Source organism: Callospermophilus lateralis, chromosome 10 (assembly GCF_048772815.1).
Source record: "Callospermophilus lateralis isolate mCalLat2 chromosome 10, mCalLat2.hap1, whole genome shotgun sequence".
NCBI classification, from domain to species: Eukaryota; Metazoa; Chordata; class Mammalia; order Rodentia; family Sciuridae; genus Callospermophilus; species Callospermophilus lateralis.
The window spans coordinates 11,829,987-11,857,974 of record NC_135314.1 but is presented as its reverse complement, the minus strand read 5'-3'; the positions used below and the strand labels follow the sequence as shown (position 1 = coordinate 11,857,974).

The 27,988-nt window shown below is 46.5% G+C and overlaps 1 protein-coding gene across 1 annotated transcript in view; it reads left to right on the top strand.

Annotated features, from left to right (window-relative positions):
• Hunk (hormonally up-regulated Neu-associated kinase) overlaps positions 1 to 27,988 on the top strand; it is a 96,084-nt gene that overhangs the window by 16,321 nt on the left and 51,775 nt on the right. The window contains exon 2 of the mRNA XM_076868565.2: positions 22,156 to 22,448. Coding sequence (XP_076724680.2) covers positions 22,156 to 22,448 — 293 coding nt within the window. The remainder of the gene's footprint in view (positions 1 to 22,155; positions 22,449 to 27,988) is intronic.

Genomic DNA, 27,988 nt, shown 5'->3' with positions numbered 1-27,988 from the left:
AAATTCACTGTGTCTGTGTCAGTCGCTACCAGCGAGACACAAGACATCTTGCGGCACATATAACAATTAGGGTCTTGGGGAAATGCCCTGCACTGGACCCTCAAGACCTATCACCTTCTGTCTCCGGAGCCATCACTCAACCTGATGCAGGGCCCAGGGCTCAGACTTCCTGTGTGTTAAGAGCTGAAGCAGCTGTTCAATCTGGCCTGAGAGACCCCTGGCTACAAGTTCAGGGAGAAAAAATCTCAAAGTGCCGATTGCTCATGGGCCCCCCTCTGTGCTATTTCTTTCTTGGATGAGCAAATAGTGTGACAATTTAATATGGGACCTGTGACAATTACATGCAAATGGAGAGAATGAAAAGTCAGAGCCTTTGAACAGGGATTTTTTTTTTTTTTCTCTCTGGGAAAGGAATGTGGCAGTTTTGGGTTTCTCTGTGTGTAATCTGAGAGGCACATCCATCTCTCTGTGACAGAGGAAAAATTTCAGCATTAGGAAAGGAACTTATGATTTATAACAAACAGCTGGGTGGGCCATGCCTCTCTGGTGCCTAGGCAAAAGTAACCTTTTAAAAATAGCTGCTCAGCATGGCTTCCGCTTCTAGAAAGACTCCTCGGCTGGTACTTAGTTTATTGCAGTGACCCCAGAGACGCTGTCATTCTGAGCATATGCACATGGAGGCCCCGGTGGAGCCAGGGTCACCCTAGACCTAACAAGTCTTGCATTTGTCAAGGTGTTTGCCTTGCTAAATTGTGTCCCCCTAAAATGCAAAAGTTGAAGTCCTACCTCCCAGGACCTTGGAATGTGATTTTTTTTTTTTTTTGTAGATACAGTCTTTAAAGAGGTAATTAAGATGAAGTGAGGTCATATGTATGGGCCTTAATCTGATATGACTGTTGTTCCTGTAAGAAGAGGAAATTTGGCCACACATGGGGGCAGTGGGGGTGGAGCGTTCCTATGAAGACACATGGAGAAGGAGGCCATCTGCAAGCCCAGGAGAGGCCTCAGGAGAAACCAGTGCTGTCCATGTCTTGATCGTGGGCTTCTGATCTCCAGAAGGATGAGGAAATACATTTCTGTTGCATAAACCACCCTGTCTTTGGTGCTTTGTGATGGCAAGCACCAAACAAGCCAATGCCACGTTTATAAATCCAAATTCTCGGGGTGTACTGAATGCTCAGGCGAAGGCTTCCAGAATGAGGCTGGGAAACTGCAGTTAATTATTAAGACCTCTTGTGAGATCCTTTTCCTTCTTCAGTGACTTTTTCCTGTGGGAAAGAACCTGGGGTCTGCCTCTCACGCCCTTGCTCGTTCATTTTTGCTTTGTACTGAACCATATTATGTCTAGACCCAGGACACCTGTACCGGAAGCAACCTCCTTGGAGTCAGGAGTGGATCTTGCTGGCAGACTGCTGGTTTGCTGTGTGGTGTGGTGCCCTGTGCTGTCTGATTAAGTGGAAGGGGGATGGGGGGCACAAAATTCCTCCTTGAAAATATTTAGTTCCAGAAGTAGTTTCTTGATTTCTCTGGCATATTTCTATAACCATCAGAAAAAGAAAAAGGAAAAAGAAGTGTTTTAAGTTTATTGGAATTTCTTAAGGGACACATTTTAGATATACGAAATTATTAGAATGGCCCATAAAGGCATTGATGTTAATTGTTTATGGGATATTTACATGTGATTAGTTTGCATAGAATTTGCATGAATCTAAAAGGCTATGCTATGTGGCTCCTGAAGTGTTCACACTAAATAAAGTTGTCATTACCAGTAGCATGGTGTCATGGGTGATCATTCTCTGGGGTTCCTGTAACCAGCTACCACTGACTGTGTGGCTTAAACAACAGAAATTGATTGTCTCCCAGTTTGGAGTCCAGAAGTCTAAGATCAGGGGTTTGCATGGTTGGCTCCTCCTGAAGATTGGGAGGAAGAGTCTCTCCCGGCCTCTCTCCCAGCTTCTGGTGGCCTCAGATGTTCCTTGGCTTGGCATGGCATTCTGCCTGAGTCTTCATGTTGCCTTCTGACATGTTGCCTTCTGTATCTGCCTTTTATAACAGTTACATTGGATTAAGGCCTGTTCTGATGACTTCATCTTAACTAGATCATTTGAAAAGACCCTATTTCCAAATAAGGGCATATTCACAGATAGTGGAGAGTAGGACCCCTGTGTCTGTTTTTGGATGAGGGACACAATTCAACCCATAGCATTATGCTGTGTTTTTTCTTACTATCTCCAAGAAGGATTATCAGCCCCTCAAATCAAAGAGCAAGAGACAGGCAAAGTCCAGGGGCAGTGGAAGGGATGGGGTCTTAGGGCCCAGAGATACCCAGTTGTTCCTTGGTATCTGCAGAGGGTTAGTTCCAAGATCCCCTTAGATACCAACGTCTGCACATGTTCAAGTCCCTTAAATACAGCAAAATAGTGTTGCATTTGTATATAACCTGTGCTCATCCTTTTACATACTTCAAATCATCTCTAGATAGCTTTTAATACAATTTAAATGCTTTGTAAATAGTTGTATTTTTTAAGGAATAATAACAAGGAAAAAAATCTGGCCTTATTCAGTACAGATGTGAGATTTTCCATCCATGATTGGTTGAATTGTGGACGTACAACTGTGGATACCGCCTAACTGTCCTGTCCGGGCATTGATATTCCTTGGACTTGGGGAAAGAGCTGCGCCTGGACCCCTAGGTAGCTGAGTTGCCCTCTGTTCCCTGTATTCCAGAAGTAAGGCGAGGATGACTAATGTCAGACTGCCTCTGCCTGAAGTGAAGTATTTGGAAAGTTTGAGAAAAGACAGGTTTTGTAAAAACTAAGAGATCTGATATTTAAGTGGAGCCTTCACCATCCATGAAGCTTCCCATTGACCTGCCTAAATAGTTTGTGAGGAGCCTCATAAAGAATACCGTTTATGGGCTGGGGCTGGGGCTCAGGGGTAGAGTGCCTGCCTTGCACGTGTGAGGCACTAGGTTCGATCCTCAGTACCACAAAAAAAATAAAATAAATAAATAAGTAAATATTTGTGTCCATCTACAACTAAAAAAATTTAAAAATAAAAAGAATACCATTGGTGAGCCTCTTGTCTTTTGTGGTTTAGTGTTATGAGCATTTCTAATGTATGTTATTGTGGAATCAGTTTTAATGATTCCAATTGGCTCCTGTTATCACCCCCTTGCATGGTTCCCAACAAGTATTTAAGTATAAGAGGAAAAAAGCTCATTCGGTCCTTGGCTCCATGGAGGAAAGGATTTTAAAAGTCAAGGCTGGCGATGACCTCACTACATTCTGTATTAATTTCCTGGGGCCACTGTGAGAGAGTCCAACAGATGAGGGGTATGGTTGGGCTTAAGGCCATGGAGATGGTGGAGACGTTCGCTCACCGTTTTGAAGGCCAGAAGTGGGAAATTAAGCTGCGCCCCCTCTGAACCTAGAGGGAGGCTTTTTGCCTGGCTTCTAGGGGTGGCCTGTGTATGTAGCCTTTGGTCGCCTTCGGTGTTAGCTACAGGGGGTGGTTTGCGTGTGTTCCTTGGAACTCACATCCTGGAAAATTAGTCCCCAATGCACAGTACTGAGAGGTGGGACTCCAGGTGTTCAGTCATGGGACTCCGCCCTCATGAATGGATGATGCTGTTCACAGGGGACCCAGGTGGTTAGCAGTGGGGTGCGGCCCTCTGTTTGTCTTCTGCACTCCTCTGCTGGCCCTCCTGATTTTCTGCCATGTTATGACATAGTACAAGGCCCTCACCAGAAGCCAGGCAGAAGCCGGCTCCTTGCTCTTGGATTTCTCTAGGAACCACGAGCTAAATGAATTTCTTCCCTTTCTAAATTACGCAGTGTATTACAGCAACAGAAAGCAGATCGAGACCCTCGTCACTCTATCTCTGCCTCCATCTGCACGCGGCCTTTCCTCTGCATCTCCTCCAGCCACATCAGATTAGGGGTCCACCTAAATGACCTCTCTTAACTGATTATATCTGCAACCCTATTTACAAGTGAGGTCACATTTGGAGGTCCTGGGGGTTAGGACTTGGTCATATATGTTGGGGGGAACCCAGTTCATCCCACAGTATGCTCTGAATCCAATCCGTTGTCCTTACCCCTGAGCATTCCATCTCCCCATTTCCCTCTTGGCCATTTTCTGCTTCTCCAGGCCGCACTGTCTCACTTCCTCCATCCTCCCCAGGCCTCTGGGAGTTCCACCTCTGGCTCTCTTTGGATTTCTCTCCTGTTGCTCAGTGACTCTGCCATGGTCTGGTTTACTCTCCTTCACCCTCTCCCCTAGTTCCTCATGGCAGAATCCATCTTGTCTAGAACAAACCTTTGTCATTCCACAGTCCTCCTAAGAAAACCAGGACCAGTTCCCTGATAATCGACAGAGCAAAGTCGGGATGAGTCCTGTGTCCGGGGCTCCCGAGGCAGTGCCTGTGCTACTTCAGGGTTTCTCCCCCAGCGCCGTTGGCTTGGGGCCCGCGAGCTGGGTTCTCCGTTCTCTGTGGGGACCCATGGCTGCCTCTGCTCTCTGCTGTGCCTTTCCAGCCCTGTCTGCTGAAATGCCGTGTGGGCCACAGAGCCTGCCCCCGTCCGCCCAGCCTGGAGCACTTTGTCCGTCTCCTTGCTCTGCCTCCTGCATCCCCGCTCGCGTTCCTCGTGGCATCTGGGCATTAATGAGTGTTGTTGACTTCCTCACTAAATTGTAGGATTGGTTAGGGTAAAACCACTCTCAGTAATTAAAACAAACAAGCAAAACCACCACAATGATCCAGAGCACAACGGTGCTGTGCCTGTCATGATTTCTCACCGACAGTGGCTACTTAGACAGTCTCGGGGTAGGAAGATCTATGTGGAAGATCTGGCTGCACTTTTGAGGTTTCATCATGGTCCAAAGGTTTCCTCTTTGAGTTTGCCTCTCATAATAAAGCTCTCCTGAGCCCTGTGTGCACAGGGCAACCTAAGTTAATCAGCCTGTACCCAAGTCAGTCCAGGGGTTATTGTGGTTTATTTTTTAACTTCCTGATGGCCTGGATGCAGAGGGGTTGGAAAGAATTTCCCAGACAGGTTTCAGGACAGACCAGCTGCCATAATCCTCAAGAGCTGTATTAGATTCCAGGCACTGCCATTAACAATGCACCAAGACGCCGGTGGCTTAGAACAACAGAAATGTACAGTCACACAGCTCTGGAGCCTAGAAGTCCCAGATGGAGGTGGTGATAGGGCCACGTGCCTCTGAAGGTGCAGGGAAGCATCCATCCTGGGCCCCTCTCCCAGCTTCCCATGGTTCCTCGACATGGCAGCAGAACTTCAGGCTTCCCAGAGTTCTCCCTGTGCATCAGCATGTAAATTTCCTCTTTTTGTAAGGACACCAGTCATACTGGATTGGGCTCCGCCCTAATGACCTCATCTTCACTAATTGTCTGCAGTCGCCCTGTTTGCAAATAGAGTCACATTCTGAGGTTCTGGGGGCTGTACTTCAACAGGAGCTCTTTCAGGAGACACTATTGAACCCATAGCAAGTACTGGCCAGGGCTCTCCTGAGGATCTGGGAGTGTCTGCTGGGTGATTTGTGCAGGTTACTGAAGTTCCTCAGGTCAGAGGGATACTCCCTCGGAGGTGAGGGGAACGGGGTGACCATCTCCATCCACCCATCCTCCGCTCCTTGGGAAGACAACCTGGGGATTATATATCTGGCTGCTGGTACATAGCCGGCAGTTCTGGATGTGGAGGCCCCAGGCTGGTGACCAAGAGTGACAGGCCTGGACAGAGGGTATAGGCAGTGGTCAGCCTGCTCTTCCAGCAGCCGAGAACAGCAGGCCCTCTTGGAAGGAAATTTCAGGATCTCAGACTTAAGGACTGAGCATCAGACACATCTGTTTCAGCTAACATCTAAGTTTGTCAGTTGCCCTTTTCTGTGGGCTCTGACCCACCCAAGCTGTCTCTTCCTCTGTAAACCAAGTTCTGATAACGAGTGATTAAAACAGATAGCAGAGGTTATCTCGTAGGATGCAGTGTATATGGGTTTGGGAATTATGCTTTTGAAGTTAGTGCTGTTTTTCCCTGCTTACACTGAATTATCCGATGTAACTACCTACAATGACCTAGGGCCCCTGGGATGTCCAGCTCAGGCCTGACCCAGATCCGATCACACTGCTAGATGTGAATCAGCTTGGCCATGCGTTGAGAGTCAAATTCAGGCCCAGTCATGTCCCAACTGGGCGACCCTAGGGCAAGTTTCTTGCTCTGTGTAAACCAAAGAGGGAAAGTACTAGAATCTTCATTAGGTGGCACAGAGTTGACATGAGACATATAAAATGGGTCTTGCTTGTCAAATGCTTACTAAGTGGGACCAGTCTCAATTTGAGCTTTACAGGGTATGATGAGTGTGGCCCCAATGTGCTTCTTTTTGTTTTCATGCTATGTGGTTGACAAAGAAGTGTCCAAATCAATGTCATGCCCATTGACAGCTCCACCAGATAAGTTAGACCAGTTTGAATACAGTCATCCCTCGGTATTCATAAAGCATTGGTTCTAGGACCTCTCTGACCCTAGTGGATACCAAAGTCTGTGGATGCTCATGTCTTTGATGTCAAATGGCATAGGATTTGCATATAATCTACACCACACACCCTCCCTTATACTTTAGATCATCTCTAGATTACTCAAAATACCTAATACAATGTCAATGCTCTATAAGTAATTGTTGTACTGTATTATTGGGAGATAAAGACATAGAAAACAAAGTTTCTACATGTTCAGTGTAGAGCAGCTGTAGTCTTAACTACAGAGGATGTGAATGAGACTCTGGGCCAGGGATGGGACTCAATGGTGGGAGACCACAGCAGGGAGTGGCTGCATGTCATTCTCATGGGTTTATTGTAGTGCTCGGTGTGAAGAGAATTCAAGTTTTGCTTTTTGGAACTTTCTAGAATCCTCCCCACCCCCACCAACACAACACACATAGTATTTTCTATCTCAAATTGGTTTACTATTTGGAGGTGGAATCCAGGGATATGAAGGACTATTTACTAAGTTTAAGTTTTATTGCTTGATTGATTCATTGATCTGTACCATGGATGGTGCTTAATTATATTGTTTATGCGATGATGAAAATAAAAATGTGTTCAGTATCATGAGATCCATACTACTGATCCATTTTTTGAAAAAACCTTATAAATCAAAGTATCTAATTTTTCTTTCTTTATTTCTTTGATGGAGAGGGAGAGGTTGGATTTGCAACCAGTACATCTTATTTCCCATGAAAGCAACATTAAAATCTTTCCAACCTTATTTTGACATAACAAAGCTCCACTAATTGTGATGAAAGAAACGGATAACTGATGCTTGACCCAAATTCGCAGAGTGGGACCCAGTAGGATAGGAGATCACAGAATGAGAAGAAAAACTCTAATCACAGCTATTCCTCCACTAAGAATTTTTTAGAAATCTCAGAATTTAAAATGTGTTTTCATAGTTGGTGATCACATTCTTTTAAATGGGAAACATCCCTTTGAAGTCTGGGATAGTCTGCTTTCTTGAAATGATCCTTTCATCGGACTTGACTATATACATATTCATGTTGTTGTCTGTTTTTATTTCATATCTTTTTACTAGTTTTTTAACCATAGGAATAGTTTTAAAAAGTTTTCTAAGCACTGAAAATACTATTGAGTTGAAATTAATTCTTGCCCACTCAGGTTAGTTTATTCTTGAAAAAAAAAAATTACCTTTATAGGGAGGTGGTTGATTAAATGTTGAATTAGAATTCTAACATTTTAAAAAGAGTTCTGAACATTAATATCTTGGATAGAATTATATGTGTTTCAGTCTCGGAGTAGCCATGGTGCCTTGTGTGACGCTATGTGAGTTTCCAGACCTCCATTAGATAAAGCTTGCCCCTCCCATTATTGGGGAAAAAAAAACCCCAAAACCAACCAAACAAATGAACAACACTAAAAGCATCTAACACTAACAGCATCACTAAAAGCACTAGTCCTTCCTAAAATGGTCACGTTTTCAGAGGGATTGTTCTCTTCTGCATGTTCAATGAGATGAGATTCAGAGGTGTTTGGAGAATGTAAGTGCACTGTTTCAAGTTAATCTTCCTAAAACATTCTCAGATTGTGTCTAATAGGATGAACAATATTGGTTTAACATGGTTGGTTTCCCTCTTTTTGTTTTCTGCTAGCTGATTTAGGTGATGTTACTCTTAAGTCATCTACCATTTAAGAAAACTAAACAAAGTCAGTTGAAAAAAAATTGCTTATCTGGTTGCTTTTTTTGGGTGGAGACTATGCATTTCTCATTCAATGGTTTCCTTACTGAACTTACTGAAAGGGTTTTAAAGGCCTCTTTATGGGATTTGGTACTAGTTTGTTTTTTTTTTTTTTTTTTTTAACTGCTTCAATGGTTAAAATTGTTTCTTCCTCTTATCAGCTTGTGTCTGTCCAGTATTCAAATCATGGCCGTATACCAATGAATTGCCTTTTAATGTTCAAATGTGAAATCCAAGATTCTTTTCGACATGGATTTGCTTTAAGGAAATCTCCTTTTGGAGTCTACTCTTTTGGTCCCTTTCAGTGTCTTTATGTTTTTACTAAATTTTGTATGGTAAAGAGTAAAAAGGGCATTTATCTGATGTTTCCTAAGCTTTGAGCATCACTAAAAGCAGCTGAGAAAAGGAAAACTCATGTGATGAAGGCAAATCAAGAGACGGTGGCTTCCTTTTTCAAAGATGAGCTGGAAGCATACTTGTGCAGAGTTGAGATACAAAAGATACATTTATTTGTGGAAAAAATTAATAACTTAAAATAGTAAGTTTGTTGAGATTCACAAGCTGGGAAAACGTGGGACAGAAAAGCCCCGGGTGTTGTGTTTGCTTGGAGATTTCTTGACAACTCGTTGGAGCTGAGTTTGCTCAAGTCACATGACTTTCTGTAGGTGCTTGGGCTTCTGTCCTGTAGAATCTGTTGCTTCCTTTCTTATCACTAAAGTCATTGACAAGTTTAACTGGAGGTTATGGGCTGAATTGTGTCCACCCCCCCCCCCCCCCAATTCATACCTTGAAGTCCTAACCCTGGGAACCACAAGATGTGACTGTGTTTGGAGATATGCTCTTGAAAGAATTAAGTAAATTTAAATGAAGTTGTGAGATTGGGCCCTGATCCCATGATGGGTGTCTTCATAAGAGGAAATCTGGGACAGACACACACAGAAGTCCACGTGACAGCGTGGCGAGAAGATGCTACAAGCCAAGGAGAGGCCTCAGAAGAAACCAACTCCATTGGCGTCTTGTTCTCAGACATTCTGCCTTCAGATTTGTGGAACCGTGGATTTCTGTGCGTTTAGCCACCCAGTGTGTGCACCTTTGTCGTGGCGGCCCTAGCCACCGAATACATGGGAGATACTAATGAAAGTGACCGAAAGAGCAACCTGGGTTAAAAGAAGAAGAAGGAATCAGGGCCTGAGTCGGGATCTCAGGCATTCTCCGGGCACCCCCCTCTCCCCTGCCCTGTGCACACACAAGTGCGAGCACATGCCCACCTCCCACTGAGTGCCTTTGTTATCTGCTTGTGCATTCCATGCTCTTCCTGAGAGCCATTATCTGCTGTTCGTGGAAGCAGAGCTTCTGAATTCCCATCAAGCGGAAAGGAGGCCCGGAGGATTCATGGAGTCCTGCAAGGAACACAAATTCTGCTTTATTCAGACTGACACAATAAAGGCACATGAATAAATCAGAGCTGAGTGGAAAAAAGGCCTGGTTTTCCTTTTCTGATGAACACAGCAGGGAGGCTGGCCCTGACACGGAGCGTGGGATTTAGGCGGAGGGGAGGGAATTCTCCTGTTCCTGTGGCATAGTGGAGCACCTGCAGAGGTGTGCTGAGGACCTCCTGTGAAGGGCAGCCAGTGGCTCAGGACTGGGGTCAGGCGCCATGGGAAGGACTCCTGTGCTCAGTGTAGTGCACAACTGTTATTCCAGCTTTCCTTTTCTGGAGCCACCACATCTGTCCCTCCTCCAGGTTTTTGTCGGTCCAGCCTCGCAGCACCACCTCCCTTCCTTTCCTCCTCCTCTCTCTTTCTTTCCTTCCTTCCCTCTTAGCACCATCTGCTGATACCCACGGTATCATGATCCCACTGTGCTGTCAGAAGGTCCCCGTGTGCTAAGCGCCTTGTGTGATTCACCTTGGCTGCCATTTTTAATCCCCAGGTTGTGATGAACAACCTGAGGTTTGATTGAGGTGAAGTTTCTTGGTAGGGATTTCTCAGCACTGGAACTCTGACGGCAGGTGGGTTCTAAAAGGCATGATTTAATTTTTGCTACAAACGTGTATGATTGGCAACGTCACATGATAAGAAAATGGAACACATCTTCATTGCTTTACTGGACTTTTAAGTTGAGTGTGAGGTATTAGGCAGGTAGTGTGCTGGGTCCCAGCACTTAGGGGGTAAGTGATCTGGATAAAGCCATGTGGCTAGAACTTAGCTCTCTACTTACATTCACTTCTTGCCTCAGGTGGCTGTTGAAAACTTAGAGTGTGCCTAAATGTAAAAGATGTGGGCTTGGGGATGCAGCTCAGTTGTAGGACACTTGCCTAATGTGTGCACAGTCCTGGGTTTGATCCCTAGCACTGGGGGAAAAAATTTGCTGCAGGTATATAAATGCACATCAAACTTCAAAGACCTAGTACGAAAAAGAGCTTATAAAATCACATGCTGAGATGATCATGTTTTGGATAAATTAGGTTACAGAAAATATGTTAATTGACTTCATCTGTTTCTCTTTACCTTTTTTATGTGGCTACTAGAAAATGTAAAATTATATATGTGGCAGGCATATTTTGATCAGACAGCACTGGACATGTGGCTGAGCTATGATTTTAAAATATATATATATATATATATTTTTTTTTTTTTTTTTTTTTCTTTTTTCTTTTTGGTACTGGGGATTAAACTCAGGAACACTTACCACTGAGCCACATTCCCAGCCCTATTTTATACTTTGTTTAGAGATAGGTCCAGCCTCGCAGGGTCTCACTGCGTTGCTTAGTGCCTTGCTTTTGCTGAGGCTGGCTTTGAACTTGCCATCCTCCTGTCTCAGCCTCCTGAGTTGCTAATATTATAGGCGTGCACCACGGTGCCTAGCCATGATTTCAATCTTTTTTTTTTTTAATACTTTATTTTTTAGATGTAGTTGCACACAATACCTTTATTTTATTTATTTTTATGTGGTGCTGAGGATCAAACCCAGGGTCCCGCATGTGCTAGGCAAGCGCTCTACCGCTGAGCCATCTCCCCAGCCCCATGATTTCAATCTTAATCCAAATGTTGTACCTGGAACTCCAGGGGCTTCTCATGTATCATTCTGATGGAGGAACGTCGGGTTGCTCAGAGGTGATAGTGATTCCTCCTGATCAGTAACTGACTCCATAGTTCTGGGCCGGAGGTGAAGCAGAACATCATGGCGGAGGGTGTGAAGGAGGAAAACAGCTCAGGACATGGCAGGCAGGAAGCAGAGAGCACTCCTCTAAACCAGCAAAAAATATATACCCCAAGGGCGCACCTCCAAGGACCTACCTCCTCCAGCCACTCCCTACATGCCTACAGTTACCACCCAGTTAATCCAAATAGGTGGATTAATCCACAGATTAAAAACTCTTGGAATCCAATCATTTCACCTCTGAACATTCTTGTGTGTCCCACAGTTGGCTTTTGGGGGACACCTCATATCTAAACCATAACAGGGTACATTGAAATTTGGGGTGGTGTTATAACAAGGTGAGCCCTAGTTAACACTAGTGAAGTTGCTGAAGATGGTAACTTTTATGTTATGCATTTTTTTAAAACTGAAGTAAAAAAGTAAAAAAAAAAAAAAAAAAAACTCATGATGAACAGAAAAGTAAGGAGTGTCTTCTGGGACTCATATAAAAGCATATCATTAAAGAATGATAAGGGTTTGACCAATAGCAACAGGAGTAAAGTAAAAACGGATAGAATATAAGGTAATCCGAACAGAATCTGTTTCCAGAACAAGAAAAGTAGAGGGGGAGGGGAGAGGGCCTGGAGCCAGATCACGAAGGACCTTTATGTCTCCTCAAGGAATCTGGCCTTCAGATTTGCTAGCACCAGCTGGGGCCTTGGCTTGAGAGGGAAGGGAAAGGGGAGAGGGCTACCTGGAGGGCAGGCTATGAGGAGGGGAGGGGACGAAGGTACCAGGTGGGGATGGCCAGGCCTGAGCTGCAGGTGGGTAGGGAGGGCTGGGGTGTGGGCTGCCGGCTTGGGGTGTCCCCCACACAGTGGGGCTGCCTCTCTGAGTTCACTGTGGCTGGTGGGGGGCAGTCATGCAAAACCAACCCCTTATCTTTTGGATTCCTTGGCTCTGTGTGCTTTTAGAGTATGTAAGTAGGTGCTTCCAGCCCCTTGTCACTGACCGACTTTGGAGAATTAGAAATGGGGCCCAGTTGGGAAAAAGTGGCGCAGAAAGAGCTGCTGGAGGAGCAAATGGGAATTTTAAGAGATTTGTTCTGATTTTTAGCTAATACATGAATCAGTTGGCTTCAGAGACCAGGCGTGGTGGAGCCTTCCTAACGTGGATTACACAGGGTCTCTGGAAGCTTGAAATCTACTGTCTTCTGGGCCTTTTGCGCTATTCCAAAAGCCAAAGAAAAAGAAGGTTTGCATTGCCTGTTTTAATTAGTACCTCATCTTCCATTGAGATTACTGAGTTTTGGTGAACTCTGACCGGGAAGCAATTTGGGTTTTACTTGGCCTCACTTTTTCCTTCTGGATCGTAAATCTGTGTTGACGACGACGAAGGAAGAAACATGTTGTATCCGAGTCATCGCGGGCTTTCTGGTAAGAGTTCCAGCGACCTGCAGACCTCCCTGGGATGTCAACTGGGCTCCTACCTGCTCCCTTTCACATTCTCTCCTCTCCTGCAGGAACGGAATCCTAGTTTCCCACCAGCAGGATGTGTTTCCAGGGTGATTTGTTTAGTGACTTGGAGCTGGAGCCGGGCAGGCCCAGAGTGTCCCTGGGAAAGTCGACTCAGAACTCCACAGGGTGGGCGTGGGAGGGTTTCCCAGCCCTGCCCCGAGAGCCGGCTTTCCCCAGCACCAGGTTATGTCAATGTGGACAAGATGGGTCCTAATCAGCTCTGTGATTGCAACTGGGGAAGAAAGCTTTTTTCCCTTCTTTTCCAAAAATGGGGAAAGGATACTTTCTCCCTTCCTCATTTACAGAAGGAGAGATTTGAGCTCTCAGCAGGAAGGTGGCCCGTGGGGAGCCAGGGGTCAGAAACAGATGAGCTTGACTATATAAATAGCAGCAATTAATGGGTCCCTATAACAGACAGCCCCGTGTGTTTGCTGTCTACCATCGTTTCTCTGCGAATCGGAGCAACACCGAAATTAATTATGAAGCCAGCAAAGGATATTTTCTGCTTCCTGTTAAATAAGTATCATCCACACAGGGGCACGTTCCACCCCGATGCATTTGCGCACATCTTCTTTGGAAGAAGGCGTGAAACCAATTTATTTTCAAAACGTCCCACCGGGTCACGCTAATTAGCACAGTTTTCAGCCCTTTTACACTGAACTCGGGCTTAGGCTGCAGCGCAGAGCCCTTGGTCTCTTACATTTTCTTCCTGGCTTTGGGGGCTTCCCTTATTGCCCACCCTGCCCAATCCATTTCACCCAGCCTCGTCAACCAGATTTTCCTGTTTATAATGAGATTTACTAAGCAAGCTATACGAATAACTTTGTTAGTCTGCTCAGGCTGCCGTAACAAGATACCAGAGACTCTGCCGTTGTAAACCACAGGAGTTTATTTATTTTCTCACAGTCTGGAGGCTCAAGTCCCAGATCAAGATGCCAGCAGGCTTGCTGTCTCCCGAGGCCCCTCTTTGTCCTGCATGTATTCATCTTCTTGCTGTGTCCCGGCATGGCCTTATCTCTGCGTGCACACCACTGGTGACTCTCTTCTTACAAAGTCACCCGTCCTGTGGGATGGGGGACTCACTCTTACGTGACCTTAATTAAGACCTTATTTAACCTTAGTTCTTTTCAGATGCTTTTTTCAAATACATTCACGTTGAGGGTTAGGAGTTTCACCTATAAATTTGGTAGGGGATATAACTCAGCCCAGACAAGTTCTAGTTAATAGAATCTTTTTTTAATCCAAGTATACTCGGATTCTTTCATTCATTCAAGAAATATTCCTTGTGTGGTGCTGTTCAGGACGCCAAGAACACCATCAGTAAAGAGGACAGGACCATCCCTTCCTTCCTGGGGTCAGAAAGACCCCCACATCCGGTCATTGAGTTCTGAAGGATCTTAGAGGTGCTAAGTGACTCTGGGAAAAGAGACTAGAACCAGGGGACTGTGAGCGCAGGTTATGTGGTTGGAAGTAGGGCCTGGGAAGCCTCTGAGAGGGGACATTTCCACAGAGTCTTGCAGGTGAGTGACAGTGTGTGGCTGAGGCTCCAGGTGGCAATGCACCTGTGTCACCCGAGGGCCAGTGAGGAGGTCATCAGGGAGAGCTGGAGGGGAGGAGGACAGAAACAGTGAGGGGATCGGACAGCATCTTCAGGACTTTGGCTCTTCCTCTGGGAGAAATGGGGAGTCTTGGGTGTGTTTTCAGGGATCTGGGGAACCTCCTAGATTAGCTGCTCTGGAGAAGGTGGCAGATGGTTCAGACAAGTTTGGGAGGGAGAAAGTGTATCAGGCAGGAGCTCCACCCAGATTTAGCCGTTGGAGTGGGAGGGACTTTAGAGGGGCAGGAGGGGTTAAGGGTGAAGAATGAGGGTCCCTTGGCCATGGAACCCTGGGTCCCCAGGCAGCCTGCTTTAACACGGGCCATGTAAGCTCTCCCCTAACCCCCAGCTCTTAGCCAGCTTCTTTAGGAAGCGAGAAACTGCTTCCTACAGTTGAAAGGCTTGAACTTGGCAGCGATCTTAAATTTTCTTTCTCGGCTCAGACTCACCCAGAGCCATGCAGGCTCCTCTTATCCACTTTCTAGAGTTGGCATTTAGCCAATGGCTGCTGTCAAGTCCAGTGTGGAACCCATCAGACACCCACATAATTGGGGAAGAGCAGGAGTGGAGCCATCCATCTGTCCATCCATCCACCCATCCACCCTCCACCCTTCCTCTCTTCCTCCACCTTCCTTCCTCTCCTCTTCCCGTCACCTGTATGCATTGGCTCTGTCATCATCCAGAGTGTGTTCACTGAGCTCCATCTCTGTCCTGACACGGCCAGGCACTCGGCATCTGAGGGTGAGCCACCTTTTGGAATATCACCAGGACTGGTGCCAGAAGGGGAGTCTGGAAGTGTGTTCTAGGGAAAGAATAAATGCCTTAAAGGGCAAGAAGGACTGAATCCAACAGGCCTGACCCCAGAGTCTGAGTGGAGTGGGGTGGGGTCTGGAGTGGGGAGAAATCTGTGCTGTGAGAGAAAAATCCTTACTATAATCTGGCGAGGGATGGGGAAAAACAGAAGAGGGTAAGAGGATTGTGGATGCTGGGTGGGCCACACGGTTGTAAAGCTCTCTCAGAAAGTGGCGTATTTCGGAGGGGGCTCTGTAAACTCTGCATCACGCTCACTCACTAGCTCAATCCATGTCCACAGGTGCATTGACATTTGAGCGTTTCAGAGGTGGAAGGGAATCTTTGGTCTACCTATCTTGTGTTCGAGGAAGCTGAGGACCTAAGTAAGGTAGAGATGTCCAGGAACTTACACTGACCCCCTGGGGGACTGGTAGCTTTTTCTACTTGGTCATTCATTCCTTCCCTCCCTCTTTGCTCTTGACCTGCTAGGTGCTGGGAGGCCAGATGCAATTCCTGCCTTTTGGAAAGTACAGGGGAGGGTGTCACAAACAGTCACGTGTGGGTGATGGATGTGACAGTGGGGGAGGAGTTGCAGGGGGAAGCAACATGTAACCCGAGGCCAGAGAGAAGGAGTGGGAGTTGGGAGCCCTTGTGGAAGGGAATTCCAGGCAGGGGTGGGTGGGAGTCAGAGGACAATAGAGGGGTATAGCCCAAGTCTGCGCAGCAGTAAGGAAGGAACAGGAGAGGGGTGGTTAGGAGGTGGAGGGGACAGGGGCGACCCGGGATGGGGTGGTAGAGGAGAGGAGGGGTTGGGGTTGAGGAGGGCAGCACGTAGGACCCACTGAGCATGCCCTTCCTGCGGCCCTTGTGAGGCATGGGGGGACATGGCCACAGGCATGTTGGAGCTCAGGAAAGAGGTGTGAGCAGGACAGGTGTTTGATGGTGTTGGGAGTCAGGGCAGTGGAGGAGGTGGACAGGCACCTCCCTGATGGGAGGAGGGAAGAGGCCTGGGACAGACCCAGCAACCAGGCTGTTGCGCCGTGTTGTTTTGCTGGGACACCCTGGACTTGCTGCAGTGGGGACAGCAGGATGAGGTCGGGAGTGGGACCATGACGTCTGACCCCAGCCCTCAGTGAGTGATGGCCAGCCCCTTGTTCCCGTTCCTGTAGGTAATCCTGTAGAATCATAAGATGCTTGGATGGTCCATCAGTCTGCTTGGTAACACATATAGATTGAGTGGCTTAAACAGCAGGCATTTGTTTTCTTGTGGTCCTGGAGGCTGGGTGTCTGAGATCCAGGTGCTGGAAGGGCTAGTTTTTCCTAAGACTCCTTTCCTTAGCATTCAAGTGGCCATCTTCTAGCTGGATTAGGACCCTCCCTTAGCACATAATGTACATTAATTGCTTCTTTAAAGGCCCTATCTCCAAATACAGTCACATGGGGTTAGGGCTTCAATATATGCATTTTAAGGGAGACACAATTTATTTGAAAAGAAATAGTAATCTTGAACCACTACAAAGAATCAGAATCATCCCCCACAAATGGTCCTGAAGAGCCATGTGTTTTCCTAGCACATACTTGTTACCTAGAACAGGATTGGGTGTACCTTAAGTGTTTAATAAAAGTTTGTTGAAGAAGGGGGGAGATTCTTTTCAGTTTAGTACACACTAGTCATTAAGAAACCAAAGTGTTCTGGAAAGAAAGTTCTTTTTTTGGCTCCTTTCCATGTAGAGAAAAAAAAAAATCAGTTGAGCAGGACCTCCCATTCCCTGTGCATTTTGATTATTTAAAACATTATGGTATAAAAGTGCTTTGATGAAAGGATGAGCTTTCTGAAGTGCAGCATACATTGTATAATGCGTAAAACACGCATGTGTATTTTTGAGATATTAAAAAGGAGTCTCTTTGATCAGGACTCTTTTCTTCCTCTCAGTCATACGGAAGGTTCGTTTTACATCTGACTGTTCATTTTGGAGATTGGACACATTGACAATTCTCGGTGTGGCTCAGAGTAATGAATTTTAAAGGCAAGGAAGGGTGATCCAGGGCAAAAGGATGAATTTGAAATCCTGTTAACTAGGATTCTGTTAAGTCAATATTTAAAGAAGATGGGAGACTGGACGGATAGGAGACCACTGTTGTGGGATTTAAATGCACTTTTACTCCAGAGTAAAAAAACAAAACAAAACACTGGAATGTGGTTCAGGTTCTTGTTTCATATGCTACAACTGTGAGTCAAGGAAATGTTCCATTTTTCCTCGGCTGACTCAAGCTTGGATGCCTTTCCACTTTCTGTACACTTGATTCATTGAAAGTACAAAAGCAATGACAATAATGGCATCCATTTAAGGCGCAGTTACCATGTGCCAGACCCTGTACTCAGAGCTTTATGTGCATCGTCTTGGGGACCAGTTGGTTTATGGAAGTGTGTGCCAGTTCTGCTTCCCGGGGATTTTGCGTGTTCCTCATTTTTTTCTCCTAGTGTGTGACAAAGCCTTGGAGCATGAAGCCGTTTGTTTTCCTCTGGCCCCTGTCCTCGTGGATTGGGACCCTGTGCATCCTTTCTTCCTCGTCTCCTTTGATAGAGCGATGCTCCCATTCCATCGTCTCTGCTCCTTTCCTTCCTCTGGGTTGTGACATCTCTCATATCTTTTATTTCTCCACCCTGTGGCTGCTGCCTAGTGATGGAGTTCTACTCTTTTTTTTAAGCTTTGGAGGATTTCCATTTCTTCCTTATGAGCTTAGCCAATTTATTTAAAAGTTGATTTTGCTGGTTTTATTCATCATTGGAAGGCTTTTTTTTTTTTTTTTTTTTATGGAGAAAGGGGCACCATGGTGGACAGTTGCCATATTATGAGACATCCTATTCCTTAATTAATGAACGAAGTTGGCGAATAATCTGTTGTTTTCTCCTGTCACATGTCAGAGCCATGCAAGACATTGCTACTTAGTTTTTTTTGGGTGTTTGGGGGCAATCTTGAAAACAGATTCCACTGTAGAATTCTGGGAGTCTTTGTAGCTTGGATCCATTGAAGAGCCAGAGTTATAATTTCACAGGAAATTGTTCTGCTAGGTGTGCACAGGATGGCATTGAGGCTTAGACATTGCCCTGAGCCCCCTCCCTTTGGTACACACACACACTCACACCCACCAGACCAGACTGGAGTTCCTAGACAGCATTGCCCGTGACAGTCCCCCACCACGTCAGGGAATCTGCAGAATTGGCATCAACCACAGGTGTTCTCTCTCCTGTTGTCTGAAACATGCTAAACTTGCTTATTTTACTGCCATTTGAGAGCAGATTTATTTTTCCTTTTAAAAACTCTCCTGTCCACAGCCTATTTCAGTCCCCTCTTTGTTCTGGGCTTTTACCCTGATAGAATCAGTGTTGGACTGTGTTGCCTGCACACCTGACTGCTGTCAAATTAAGTTCCCTGTCTCCCTTGGCCGGCCATTGGTGGCCTTTTCCTTAGTTTCCCACTTATCCCCCCTGCCCCCCACTTTCAGTTGTTGTAGATGAAGGTGATAAGCGGTGCTGTGTCATCAAAGTGCCCTTGTGTTTTCACCGGGTGTCCAGCTCCTGAGTGTAGAGGTGGATGGAAACAAGTAGGTGCCCAACTGGTTTTTGACAATGGAGAAGGAGCTTAGGTGACACCTCCTCCCGGGGAGTGGCTGCCAGTTCAGGGTTTTCCCTGGGGGCCTCTCGACCAGTAGAACTTGGGACCTGGCTATCAAATCATGGTGGGGCCCCCGCCTGGTATGTTAGTTTCCTGGGACAGCTGTGGCATGTTACCATCAACTTGGTGGCATAGTTACTCTCTCATAGTCCGGAGTCAGGAAGTCCAAAATCACCGCATTGGGCCAAAACCAAGATGTGCACAGGACCACGCTCCCTGCGGAGACTTCAGGGGGACGTAGACTTTGCCCTCTCAGCTTCCGGCGGCAGCTGGCATTTCTGGGCTTGTGGCCACACCAGTCTTTGTCTCTGTCTTCAAATGGCCTTCTCCTCTGTTTGTACAAGGTCTCCCTCTGCCTCTATTTTGTGCGGACACTTGTGAGGACATGTAGAACCCACCCGGGGAATCCAATTTAATCTTATCTGGAAGTCCTTCACTGAAACCTGCATCTGCAAGACCTCTTTTCCCAAATAAAGTCCCACTGATACATTCCAGGGATTAGCACTTCCTATCTTTGGATGGCCATTATTCAACCTAGTACAGGCAATTAACGAGCTAAATAAATTACCCTGACAATAATTGTGTGCTCTGTTAAAAAAGGTGGATTGTATTCCCGCCTGGCGTAGTACTTTGTAAGATTTCATTGCCAAGGGGTGTAATTTTTAAAACATTGCAACACAGAGTCAAGCAGAGACAGAACTTAATTGTACTCTTCAGCATCTTTCTCTCCACCCCGCTAAGATGATGGCAAAATATACTTGTGTGTGTGTATGGGGCGGGGGCTACAGGAAGAAGTGAAGTTTATGAGGCTTCTTTTATCTAGCATTCATGCAGCGAGTTGGGGCCCATCTGCGGCTGGAGTGTGACTTTAACTTCTGTGGGCTGGAAGTGTTGGCCTCAGGGACTTGGGGTGTTGCAGGTGCCCCTCTGTGTGGTGCATGCAGAGAGGGGCTCCGTAGCTTGTCTGTTTCCCTCTGCTGATTGTCCTTGGGCTTGGCTGTTTTTAGGTCTTTGGATTAAGGGCCTGAGGTTCCCTATTAAGATGAAACTTTGTTCTCCGGAAGAGAAAAGGCGAAGCTGTTTATAGCTGTTTTTGCTCTGCTGGATCCAACCCTTAGCAAGCTGTTGGTCACCTATTGTGTACTGTGGTGGGGGGAGTGGGCCCCTGGGCCCTGTGTTAAAGTGGCTAGTGCTGTGCATCTTGAAATGTCTGTGTGCGGGGCAGTGGGCAAACAGGTGGCAAGAGGACCTGGAGAATGACGGACGTGTCCCGGGGGAGCACGAGACCCCCCCGCTGCAGACAACCTGGAGACCCAGTGGGTCCATGACGGTGCTGACTGTGGAGAGGCGGGGTGCTCCTGGGGCCGCAGAGAGCCCTGAAGTGTTTCAGCCTGAAAGCAGGTTCCAGGCCCACTGATTTGGAGGCAGAGGGCAGGGTGAGTTCAGGAGGCCGGGATGGGTCACCGAAAAGAGGAAGGACATCGATGTGCTAGTCCAGGCTGATGGGTGATGGCCAAACTTTATTAGCTTATTTGACTTAAAGTTTGCCTCTGATTTGTACTTTTTTTCTTTTCCATTTTCTTTTTCAAAGTCTATTTGACAGCTTTATCAAGATTTAATTAACAGGTAAAAGTGCATATATTTCCTGCGAGTCGTGTGATGCTTTGATATGTGTAGACATTGTGAAGTGGTTACCGCAATCAAGCTCATTAACATGACCTTCACCTCATATCATCATCATCATCATCCTCCTCCTCCTCATTATTATTTTTTTTGTGTGTGTGTTGAGAACATTTGAAACCTACTCTTTTAGCAGTATGAAGTATGAAGTAGACACAGGGACCCTGGGCATCCCTGGATGCAATGGCCCCAGAGTTCTCTTAGACATAGTGGCCCCGGCTGTCCCTTGAACAGAGACCCTGGGCATCCCTTAGACACAAGGGCCCTGGGCATTCCTAGACACAATGGTCCTGGGGGTCCCTTGGACACAAGGGCTCTGGGCATCCCTTAGACACAGTGGCCCTAGGATTCCCTTGGACACAGGGACCCTGGGCGTCCTTTGGACACAAGGGCCCTGGCTGTCCCTTGGATGCAGTGGCCCTAGGATTCCCTTAGACACAGTGGCCCTGGGCATCCCTTAGATGCAGTGGCCCTGAGGGTTCCTTGGATGCAGTGGCCCTGAGGGTCCCTTGGATGCAGTGACCCCAGCACGGGGAGGCAAGGTGCCCATTCAACAGAAAGGAAGTGGGTATGGAGGAATTGGCATTGTGTCAGTGGCTGGTCACATGGGAGAGGAACAGCAGGATGTCTTGGGCCTGGAGGGTGAAGAGGTGATACCCCAAAAGGAACAAGGGGAGTTGGGGTAGAAAAGACGTCTTCCCTCCCCGTCCTTCTCCTTGCCTCTGTCCCTGCCTCCCACCGTTTAGGACGACTTCCTGGTGGGGAAACCGCGCCAGAGCAGCTTCCTACGGGAGGCTGAGCTGTGAGGCTGGGCCTGACTGGGCGTGGGTTCACCCTAGGTGACTCATCAAGGGAGAGAGGTCAGTGGGTGAGGCCAGGGACAGCCTGCGGGTGCAGGGCTCAGAGAAGGCCAGGAGGCCAGAGCTGCATCCTTGGGCAGCACCTCCTGCTGCTGCCTAACCGCACCTAGAACTGGAAACCGGGGGCAGAGTTAGGTGTTTCTGAAGTGGGCTGGAGTGGGGGGAACTAGACCCGGGGGGATGGTGGAGAGTCCTGAGAAGTAGTGGGGACCTTTGCTCCAGGAGAAGTTGGTATCTAGCTCCTGATACCCTCCCTGCAGACAGCGAAATTCGACATCAACCCTTTCCCGATCCTTCCAGGCTACCGTTCGAGTTTGCTTAAGTAATTCCCTTCTCTCCTTTAATAAATGGATCTTTTTTTCCCCTGATGATCTCCTTTTTTCCCTCTGATGCCATTTAATTAATTAATCAATTCACATGTGCTAGGGATTGATCACAGGGCTGCGCATGCTAGGCAGGTGTTCCCCCGATGAGTGGGACCCCAGTCCTGATGGTTTGGGATCCAGTGTTTCTCCTGGTGCAGAGAAGTAGCTTGTGTTTCCCTAGAGACCCGGCGAGAGTAGTCGAGCAGTCTCCTTTGCCCGCAGCGTCTGTTAACACCCATGCTCTTGGTTTGTCCTCAGGTGGCCATAAAAGTCATCGATAAGAAGAGAGCTAAAAAGGACACCTATGTCACCAAAAATCTGCGGCGAGAGGGGCAGATCCAGCAGATGATTCGCCACCCCAACATCACGCAGCTCCTTGATATCTTAGAGACAGAAAACAGCTACTACCTGGTCATGGAGCTGTGCCCAGGCGGCAACCTGATGCACAAGATCTACGAGAAGAAGCGGCTGGAGGAGTCCGAGGCCCGCAGATACATCCGGCAGCTCATCTCTGCAGTGGAACACCTGCACCGGGCTGGGGTAGTCCACAGGTAAGGTCCCCGAGGGGCTGAGATCGCTGGATCTGTGCTGAGTGGACGCTCCAAGAAATGCTAAGCGGCCACATCCTGTTTTGCAATTTTTCTTCCATTGGATTGTTTTATGAGTTGAGTTCATGCCAGTATGGGGGTTCAAAGAGAGTCCAAAGTCAGAGTACCTTTTCTTGTATCCTGGCGCTGCCTTTGAATGGTTGTTTGACCTTGCACAAATTACTTAACCGCTCTGAACTTCAGTCTCTTCATCTGTAAAATGAGAATAATAATACTTCACTTTCCATTGATGTGGTGGTCAGTGAGTTCTTATGTAGAAAGAGCTTGAACGGTGTTCGGTGCACGGTTAGTACTGTATAAACGTTAGCTGCTGCTCTTGTCATTTATGAGTCATGAGACCAACCGTAGAGGGGCCTGAAAGAAAACTCAGTGATAGATGTTTTGTCAGCTAGGGAAAGGGCTTTCATGGTCTTATTTGCTTTCAGATGGACTTGCCCTCGAAATCAAGGGGTGTTCCCCATAAATCAAACCAATCTTGTGAATAATTATGAAAATCGAACTTGCTTAGCCAACTTGTTCCCTCCGGGGAGGAGGCTTCCAAGAAAGCGAATGAAAATGACCTTGTGCTGCTGGTGGTGGGTGCTTACGTTTAGTACGACAATAAAATAAATTTTAAAAAGTTAAAAAAGTTTCTAAGAAACTGTTGGCTCCACCCATGAATGCACAGTTCTTTCTTCATGGAATTATAATCAATAATTACAATGATAATTGTAATTATTGAGAAAAATCAATAATTACAGATAAAAATAAAAAAATCGTGTTTAATTAATTCTCATTTAAAAAGTCAGCTGATGGCAGGAAGTATGCATGCACACACTTATTTGAATATTTTTAAATGGAGATACAACTCACATTCTCTAAGATCCACTTTAGGAAAGTGTATAATCCAACGTTTTTAGTGTATCTAGAGTTATTCAATCATTACCACAGTTATTACCCCCACAAAGAAACCCTGTTCCCATTAGACACTCCCCATGCTTCCTTGTGCCATCTCTTGGCAACCATTAGTTGACTTTATGTCTCTATGGATCGGCCTATTCTGGATTTTTCATATAAATGGAATCATATAATATATGGTCTTTTGTGATTAAGGTCTTTTGCTTAGCATGATGTTTTTCAGATTCTGTCATATCAAGTATCAGTACTTCCTTCCTTTTTATGGCTGAATAACATGCCGCTATATGGATATACCACAGTTTGTGAATCTCTTCATCAACTGATAGACATTTGGGTCATTCCAGTTTTTTTTGGCTGTTAGGAATCATGCTTAGATGAGTGTTTATGGACAAGTTTTTGGGTGAACACATGTTTTCACTTCTCTTGTTTCTTTTGGAGAATTACATGCTTAGGGTGGAATTGCTGGGCCATACAACAACTCTCAGTTTTGCCTTTTGAGGAAACATGTATTTTTAAAAAAGTGCACATCTAAGCCGGGCACAGTGGTGCACTCCTATAATCTCAGCACCTCAGGAGGCTGAGGCAGGAGGATCACGAGTTCAAAGCCAGCCTTGGTGAGGCACTAAGCAACTCAGTGAGACCTTGTCTCTAAATAAAATACAAAATAAGGCTGGGGATATGGCTCAGTGTTTGAGTGCCCCTGAGTTCAATCCCCAGTACCAAAAAAAAAAAAAAAAAAAAAAAAAATTGAACATCTAATGGTACCTCCTCTCTGTCCAAAAGTCATTTATTTTCTGATCAGTGAGGAAAGCAGCTAGAGACCTTTACTTAATAGAGCTCTCTGTAGGAGCTCTGTAGGAGCTTTGCAGATGGAGAGGGCTGTCTCCTCCTTGGGAGCCCTGGGGAGTCTAAACCCAGGGGCGCTGTGGGGATATCCATTGCTCAGGGCTTTCCCAGAGCCAGCCTGGGCTGGGCACTGTTCCCATTAGTCACTTCCTCCTCACTGAGGTGCGAGACCCTCTCCCCAGACATATTCTTAGTCTCCCAGGCTGTCATGGTATCATCATGCTTTATTACAAGTCTTTGTGTTTCCATCAGCGAGGCAGGGAACACTCAGAAACTGGAGGTGAAGAACACTATTTTTGGCTCTTCCCCACAATACCCTCTTGTGGCCTGTGGTGTCACGGCTCTGCCATTATCAGGAAAATGATGGTCGTGAGGGTGCCTGGCACTGTCTTTGTTTATTAAGATGACAAAGCCAGAAACCTCATGAATGAATCAGCCTGGAATATTGACTCTGTGGGTCACAGCAGAAAATAGAAGCGGGGTGGAGCAGGGGGGCAAGTGGCAGAGCTTTCGGTGGGACTTGGGGTGTTTTTCCAAGGGCTTTGTGCTGTCAAAAATAAGATGAGAGAGGAGTTTCTCAGGATGTTGAGGACAGCAAAGCAAAACCAGGTGAAAGCCGGCATTGCACTCTGGTTTTCTCCCGCAGGAAATTCTCAACAACCCTTTTAAAGTAATTTTAACAAAATCCAATCCTTCTCAGTGCAATTACTGTCAGAATGTCAAAGGAATGAATTTAATAATGTTTTGATAGCAAAGACAGGGCGCTTTTTCTTTCATCTCCAGCTTCTCCTTCTTACTCTCTCTCCTTGGAAATATATTCATAATCCAATAATGGCGAGGGCTCAGATCTTTTAAAGTTAGAAGAGATTGGAATCTAGATAAATATAGATTTAGGAGGATTTCTTTGCTTTTCTCTGTAGAAATCATGTTAATGTGTGTATAGCACCTGGACATAGGTGATCAGGTAGCTGAGACATTGCATTAAAATGTTTTCATAGGATACTTCATGGGTAGCTTCATCTGAAGATCTTGACTAGCGGAGATTGTGATTTGGCTGGCTGCTGGTATTTTTTTTTTTAACTGTAGCCTTCTCCAGTGATGGGGAATTTTCTTTGTGCTGCAGAGGAGGAATGAATTTCATAAATTATTTTGAGGTTAGATTTTTTCAAATGAATAAGAGAGCCTAGCATTTCAGAGAAACCCTGGAGTCCCTGGTGGGAAAATTTCTGAGCAAATAGATTGGATTATTCAAAAGGAGCTAGAATGATTTTTTTTGTTTTGTTTTGTTTTTTGTTTCCAGCGGCAGGGATGGAACCCAGGGCCTTGTGCATGCTAGGCAAATGCTCTCCAACCAAGCCACATCCCTAACCCCTTGGAATGAGTTTTTTTTCTGGCTACGTACATGCAGTCACGTAAAGGGCTTTTGGTTCTGAGTGTTAGAGGATGCTTTAAAACTCAGTTCTTGATTAGGCTGATACTGTGTGTGCTGTTAGTTCCTAATCAGCCTAATACTGGCAGAGCCCTCATTTCTTCTGACATTAAATCTAAATATTTAATTATCTACCCAGAAGTTCTCAATATCGTTTAAAAGAAGCACATCTTTAAAAGTCACGTGACTATTACAGGTAGACTTGGAAACAAGGAAACTAAGCCGCATAAAGCAGATTCCCAGCTTCACAGGAACCTGGACTTGTCTGGAGTCTGCATCTTTTGCTTGGGGGGAGGCTCTTAGGAACTTTCACGGGATCACTCCAGTTTCAGGACCGCCGGAGATACTACACATTTACAATATAAAGAGTTTGTTTATTTTTTTTTCCTTCCCATCCAGCGTGCTCTCCCGGCAGGATGCCCAGATCTGATGATTTGCCTATTGTATACAGAGAGTTGACTCTTACCATGAATCAATAAGACCCGCTGATTCTGCTAAGAGCTAATTTGAGATTCATCTGTTCATTCGAAATGACAAAGTCCAATCAAACTGTACAGACAAAACATTGCAGGGTAATACAATACCCTTGTCCCTAAGCAGGAAGAGACAAGCCAGGGCGCCTCCGGACTAGGAGAAAGGGACCTCTGATCAAAGGGAGCCGGTGACTGGCTTGGGTGTGTGTCAGCGCCACTGTCCCCCAGGGCTGTGACCTTACTCATTCATCAATGTTGGAAAAAGTCCCCACACTTGGGAGGACAAGGAGCAGGCATGACCTGTGCTGGGAGGGGATTAAGAGTTTTCTTTTAACTTTTAGGAGCCTCCCCCTCTCCCCACAAAGGGAGGGAGGGGAAGGCAGATGAGAGGGGAATAGTTTCTGCTCACCTCCAGGAGCTGCTTGGGATCCTGGGCCTCCTGCTAAGAGCAAGCACGCATCTGGAGGTGCTGGTTCTCAAACCCAGACTCTCCGCAAGGGTGGGGTTCGCTGTAATATTATTGATCCAGCTCCTGCTGTGCGTCCTGGGTGCTCCCAGGACCCACAGTCGTCCTCTGCTTCTGCCCACCTGGCCATCTTCGTTGGTTGAATTCTGCTTGTCTTCCAGGTTCCAGCTCCAAGCTCACCTTCTCCAGGAAGCCCTCCAGGCTGGGCCCTGGCCATGTGCCCCCAGGGCACCCTCCCATTGCCTTCTAAATATCTCTCAGGTGGTACTAACCTGGTTGTTGTCTCCTGCCCGTTGTTTAGCCCAGGGCCAAGCCCAGCGGGCACTGGTAAGACTTTGTGAAATGAAGGAAGGAAAATCGCATAAATACAGCCAGTGTCGGAGTTGGTACAGGGATAGAGGCTTTCTGGTAGCCAGACCCAGGTTCTTTCCGGGATATTCCATATTCTCCTTGGAATTTCAAGGGCGTTTCTTCACTGACTTAGTGCCACTTAGTTTGTTTTTCAGGTCACAGTCTACAGAGTGGCATCTCTTTAGTGACTCGCACTTTGATTTTATAGACAGAACTTGTTTCTAGAACACTTTAGGAACCAAATAAAGGTTTTGCTTTGAATAAATAAAATCAGGTCCGTGCTTAGCAAATTATTCTTGTGTTTTACCAACACAAGAATTTACCATATTGTAAACAAAGAAAAGATTTACAAATCACTTGGTTGTAATACAGTGCTTTTGAAGATAAGACCTAAAAAATCCCTCTCATTCACTACTAAATGTCTTCTGCTTTGGGGAGTTACAGGCTTTTCTCGAATGCTTTATTCTTAGCTTTTAACTAAAATCCATCTTGTAGCCTCCGCACAGGCAAAACTCGCCCCCCACCACCCAAACGTGATCTGTGTGTTTGGTCTAGCCCTCGGTGGGCCCACCCGTCGGACCTTCCCCTGGAGGGCTGTGCCCCCAGCCCGGTTGGTGTATTGCCAAGTTAATCCCTCTGTACCTGGATTCTGGAGACTTCCCTCCCCACCTCATCCTAGAATCCCACCCCCCCCACCCCCCGCCGGGGTGCCCGGGGCCTCGTGCATGTCATCCTAGAACCCTGACCACCAGCCTCTCGTCTGTCCGTCACCATTGGTGCTCATGTCCTCCTGGAAGGACACCTAGGCAGACATCCTTTTCCTCCACCACAGCCCCGCATGGGGTCCTTGGTATGATGCCAAGTTTCAAGGAATAGTCGGACTCAGGAGTCTGGATGACCTTCGCGGGGTGGGTGCGCTGCCCAGGCCGAGGAGGCGGCCTAAGCCGACCTGTTCACTCCCCAGGCGGCTGTGTCTTGGTCCACGTCTCTGCTCTGCTCCCGGGTTCCAGGGATGCTCTGC